General features: G+C 43.1%; 1 protein-coding gene across 2 annotated transcripts in view; it reads right to left on the reverse strand.

Moving 5' to 3' along the window:
* AGMO (alkylglycerol monooxygenase) overlaps positions 1-5,230 on the reverse strand; it is a 191,295-nt gene extending 186,065 nt beyond the window's left edge. Inside the window, exons 1-2 of one of the 2 annotated variants that reach the window (XM_075828773.1) lie at positions 5,107-5,227; positions 4,869-5,014 (exon numbers count right to left, since the gene is read on the reverse strand). In XM_075828773.1, the coding sequence (XP_075684888.1) occupies positions 4,869-4,994 (126 nt within the window). In that variant the 5' untranslated portion in view covers positions 4,995-5,014; positions 5,107-5,227. Of the gene's footprint in view, positions 1-4,868; positions 5,015-5,106 lie in introns of both variants that reach the window. The other variant, XM_075828774.1, reaches the window with a different exon arrangement.
* Between the last annotated feature and the right edge of the window lie 770 nt (positions 5,231-6,000).

Consider the following 6,000-nt stretch of genomic DNA (forward strand, 5'->3'; position numbering starts at 1 on the left):
TTTTCTTCTGTACATTGTATAATTTTCTGGATGAGTTGTCCGTGTTACCCCCCATTTATAACACTACAAAAAACATTCACCATTTCCCTTGTCTACACCACTGACATTTAACATGTCTTGCTTGAACTTTATGGGGTCTCCATTGTAACTCATTCCACACTAATATATATGTAATTATTATTTTTTATTTTTTTTCCTTCGGTCCTGGCACAGTGTCCTTTGTAGTGACTACTACTTTGTCATGGTAGACAATATATACAGCGTTTACACTAGGACTGGCTGCAGTAAAGCCGTGCTTAATCTATAAAGTCTAAAGGGCAGTTACTTTTTTGATTGAGCGCTGATTTACTCATTGTGACAAATATTGACTAATAGGGGGCATTTGGGGGGGGGTTAAACACTTTTTCACATAGCTGTATATAAATGTAGTACGGTTTGTTATTCGGCAGTACTTATGATGATTTCACAATGTGTTTTCTGTTCTTTCACATGACTGCAAGTATATCTACTGTATTACTTTAATTCAGCGACCTAGTACAAATTCAGCTCTGCTACATCTCTATAGGTAGACAAATATCTTTAAGAATATGTCCTGATATCACAGCAGGGAAGCTGCAGGGCAGGATTATAGACACGGTAAAGGGGCAAATGCCCAACGGCCTCCACCACACACTAAAAGTCTCTGATTCTTGGCTTGAAAACGCAGGATCTGAGCACTTTTATCTGGGCATTGTATAGCGCCATTCTTTAAGCAGTGTATGGCGGTATTATTACAGTGTAAGGAGGGTTCACTGTAATGTGTATATATGTATATGTGTTGTGTTGCTCTGTATATGTTTTATTTCATAGGTCGTCTGGATGACAGACCGCGGTGCCCCGCAGCACCGTCACCTGTGTCATGAGAGCAAAGGGATAAGAGTTTTTTGGGGGACAGTGACAGGGGGAGGTACAGAGGACTAGGCTCAGGAGGAGTCTGATACTGGCTGGGGACGGAACGTGGTGAAGCTAATGCGCTGCTCCACCAACCTGTTCTGTAGGACAGTGAGAGCTGATATAAGGAGAAGGTTTGGCGCCATTCAACACCTTAGCGCATAATCACATACACACACGGCATGGAAAGGAAACCATTCGCACATTCCGCCATTCATGTACGTGATTGTGATCGTGCGAGAACTGGAGATGTGCCCACATGATCACCGCGGGAGATCGGCTGTGAATGACTGTCTGGAACCCGCTGCAACGGCTAGGATTGCAGAAACCTCCACCCCCGGGTATTCAACACCTTAAATGTCAATGTTGATGGCCATTGCGGCTTTTAAGTGGTTTGACGGAGGGAGAGGGATCCCTCTGTTATCCATCGGCAGCCCACAAACGCGGATGCCGTCCGCCGACGGGTTGCCTTGACAGCCAGGGGCATAACAAAGCCCCCCAAGCCGGCCCTGACTATATGCCTATTAGGCTGTGCCAAAATCATGGCCTAATAGACTTTACACTGACAGGCAATAATGCTTTGGTATACTAAGTATACCAAAACATTATATCTGCGATCTAAAAAAAAAAAAAAAAAAGTGGGACTAAAAAAAATAATAAAATGCAAACAGTACAATAAAGTTTAATAAAAAAAATAAAAAATAAAAGATTACAGTAAAAATAAAATCAAACCACTTTATTCCAAACTACTAGAACACATATATGTTGTTGCCACGATCGTAACAGCCCAAACAATAAAAATAACACATGAATTAAACCACTGGGTGAACGCCGTACAAAGAAACACACAAAAACAACAGCGAAATTGCTTTCTTTTTCCATTTCCCCCTCAAAAAAACAACGTAAAAGTTAATCAGTCCAATGAACTCCAAAATATTACCAATGAAAACTACATCTCGTCCCGCAAAAAACAAGCCCACATATGACTACAACGACGGAAAAATAAATAAGTTACGGCTCTTGGAATGCGGCGATGCAAAAACTAATTATTTTTGTTTTTCAATTGTGCAAAAGTAGTAAAACATAAAAAACTATACATGTTTAGTGTCGTCGTAATCGTACCGACCCATAGAATAAAGGTAACATGTTATTTACACCGCATAGTGAATGGCGTAAATTTGAAACGCGAAAAGCACTGCTGGTTTAACTGTTTTGTTTTTTTTATTCCCTTGCAAAAAACTAATAAAAGTTAATCGATATAATAAATGCACTCAAAAATGGTGCAATTGAAAAATACATCATGTCCCACAAAAAACAAGCCCTCATATGGCTAAGTTATGACTGTTGGAAGGCGGGGAGGAAAAAAATAAGGCCTGGTCCTTAAGGAGTTAAAGGAGTGTGAGCTTACCGCGTGTTGTGCTAGACCGGAGTGTTGGAGGTCAGTGTAGTGATAGACAGGTACCTGGTCACCAGTGGAATTTTGTTGTCCCTCTGCGGAGAGGTGGGGGACTGGAAGCAGTAGATAAAGAGGTGGTGGACCAGAGGTCGGGAGACGTGACTGAGGTGTTGTGCGGAGCTGAGGAGAGGGGTCGCATGCCAAGGGTGAGCGAGTCTCTGAGCGGAGAGCAGTACGGCTGCTTTGTCAAGCAAGATCCGGAACAAGTGTCATAGAGTGGACAGTGAGCTATCAAAGTGACCACCAGTGGTCTTTGGGTTGATGATCAGTGGTAGGGGGTAAGTCTAGAGTTGTACCGTGTAGGCCGCCACTGAAACACGGGTGGCTGAAGAATACCATCAACCTAGAGGGGTTAGCTGTGGGGAGTCTGCTGGTGCTGTTGAAATAGTCAGCCTGGTATGGGAGCCAGTGGACGGACAAACGGTACTGTGCTCATACCCGGGGGAGGATAGTTGTTTGTTTTGGGGATTTAGGAGAATTCATGTCTTGGTGGGCCGGAGTGGTAACTGCGGTGAGGACTAGTTACCCTGCATTTCTGAGGTGTGGCCTAGTAGTGCCGTCCTGAACTCAACAGTCCAGAACTAGAGTAAATAGTGGGAGGGATAGCATTGCGGGAACCCTTGAAAGTCAGAGCCAAGGTTGGAAGGCTGCCCTACTGTCAGAGTGAGCTCATGAGGAGCGGACCTGAGTAGTGATTTGATTGTCCCGTAGTGAGATTGCCGGTTGCAGAAGGCTCCATACACTGTATAGCGGTCATGCTGCAGTACTACAGCTCTGCTCCGAGTCAAGTGAATAGAGCTGCAGTAACCCAGCGCAGCCGCTATGCAGTGTACAGAACCTCCTGCTTCCGGCACGACCCCTGCATAGCTTTTAGTGTCGGTGGCAGTCAGAACAGCAGCTCGGTGCGGGGTCTGGGTGTCGGACCCCCACCGATCATATACTGATGACCTATTCTGTGGATAGGTCATCATTATACTAAACAGCCCCCAGCCTGGACAACCCCTTTAAGCATACTATGCCTCTTAAAGTCATAGTAACCATAACACTTTGGGGGTAATTTATCAATCTGTCTGCGCCAGGTCACAAAAGGGCCGAATATTCACAATTGGCTGTGCAAATTGCTACTTTTGACCTTTATGTGCCACCCTCGCCACTTTTGTGGAAAGAAGCGAGGCTTCAAGGAAAGGAGGCGTGGTCAAGACTGCCCGACAAATTTATTATAATTTATGCTAGAAAACTGGCATGAATTATAGTGGAAATATACGCCAGCTCCTAGCTGGTATAGGTTTCGCTCTATGGGGCAGAGCTAGGCAGAGGCCTGCAATGGGCCTCATAAATGGCCCCCCGATCAGACCAACCCCTGTCCCCCCATTGGGCAGTTAAATTAAAAATAATACTAATGAAAAATATTCATGCTCTTCTCACCAGTCCTCTTCACCCCTCCGCGTCCCCCCGTCACTCCAGCACGCCCCATACAATGTACTGATGCCGGGCAGCGTCAGGATGTTGTATGCGACGCAGAATTTGTGACGTTGAAGAGCTATGTTGCAGATCAGGCCCTGACGCTGTTTGGCAGCAGGATCTTGCATGAGCCGTGCTAGAATCATTAGAGAACCCGGAGGGGACGAAGAGGAGCGGTGAGGTGAGTTTTATTGTTTTTTTATTCTTTGAGTGACATGGGGGGGGAGGGAGTGTGGTGCACAGCCCGGCCAAACGTTGCAGCACATTTATTTAGAGGCTTTCGCCTCATAATGTGTCGCCGCTTACTCAGTAAAGTTGAACTGTTTGGATTTTATTTCATCTTCTTTTAAAAGGGGAACCAGTCCAGTACCCCGCGTTACAAGGGCACTATATATCGGTATTATTTTGGCGGTATATCGTTTTATAACATTCAGTCTGATATTCCTTAGCTAGTCTCACTTCCCAGAAAAAAGGAGGATGTCCACATAATATTTTCTCCATAGACCTTGATCCAGACCTGTCCATCTTATTGTATCCCACTGATGGTCTTCCGGGACAATAGTCGCATCCCACCGGTGATGACAGGGGCTCCTGGGCGCCATCGGAGGAATCATTCTGAGGAATCACCCTTCATCTATACCGAGCCTGGACCCACCAGAAGATCTTCTCGTACTCTGGTGGGCCGGTCCAACATTGGGTCCCACCACTGCCTTGCCCTATTATCAGACCATCCACACTTATAATGGGAAAACTTATAAAAAATACAATTATCTTATGCAATTTCTTAATGTATTATTGTAGGTCAACCTAGGTGAACCTAAACTTTTAAAAATAAAAAATTCCAAAGTAGAAAATGACGAGAGTAAAATACGTAGAAATGTCCATTATCCGAGTCTGACTTCCCTCTGCACAGTGGTAAACATTCAATGTTCGACCTACTATTTGCTGACCGCCCCTCGCCTTACAGTCCATGACGAAACCCTACGGCCATTGCGTCACCTCCCGTCTGAACTGTTCTCACCTTTTCCACGTAATCTGGAACTTCTTCTATAGTTTCAAAGGAGGTTTCATTTGGATGTAAGACATAAAACATCATCCGGACGCCCTGGGAGATCGACAGCTCGCTCTGGCCTGTGAAGCCTCCCATGGTTGGCAGGAGCTCCGCAGCTGCAGAGAATAGAAGAAAAATCCAATTATATCTATGTATGGAATCACATGCGTGGACTGTGCTGTCACAGGCAAGTCACGGACACGCTTACATTGTCTGGAGAGTCTTCCTGGTGAAACCTGATACACAGTGAAGAAAGAGCGACCATGTGATCCACTCGGGAAATCCAGAGGGAAGAACGCACAATACAAGCCTAAAACGGAGATAGGAAAGTGCCGCAGAGCCTGCTGGGTCAGATATAGAGTCCTGGCTGCTACTGACAGCACAAGGCACTATATACTATATTCACATCTAAAGTCAAGGGTTACATAGGAACTTGTATTCAATACAGATCGATTTGTACTTTACACCTTGTTATAGCGATAACATGTGACCCTTCCACCGTAAGGACTATATAATAAAACTACTGCCGTTCCAGGAGCTGCATGAAGCGTAAAAAAAACATAAAATACTAAAAAACAATGAATGTAATTAATACACATAAAAAGAAAGAATGAATGAATTTAGAAAAAGAAAAAATATAAAAATGAAATATAAAAATACATAAAAATAATTCATTCATTAATTTAGAAAAATACATAAATAGAAAAATACATAAAAATAATTCCAGCAAACCAAGAAAAAATAAACCCAATGTTATTGTATCTGTACCATAGATTTAACAAAGTATCATAATCCATTAAAAAAATATATGTTTTTTTATTATTTTGTTTTTAATATATATATATATAAATATACCACTACAGTCTATTCAAAAAATTATTTCTACATTTTTGATCTATTCATTTCAATATATAAATATTTGTATCTGTTTTAATTCAGTGTCTTAGTAGAAAATCCGACCTATTACAACTCTGCTGGCAGACATGCACGAGATGGACAAAGGTATTGGGACACCTCCACATTACCCCTACCGGAGCTTTTACGACATCCCATTCACAGACATTAATATGGAGTCGGTTCCTCCTTTGCAGTAAAACATCTT

The sequence above is a fragment of the Rhinoderma darwinii genome, chromosome 5, assembly GCF_050947455.1.
Source record: "Rhinoderma darwinii isolate aRhiDar2 chromosome 5, aRhiDar2.hap1, whole genome shotgun sequence".
Lineage (NCBI taxonomy): Eukaryota > Metazoa > Chordata > Amphibia > Anura > Rhinodermatidae > Rhinoderma > Rhinoderma darwinii.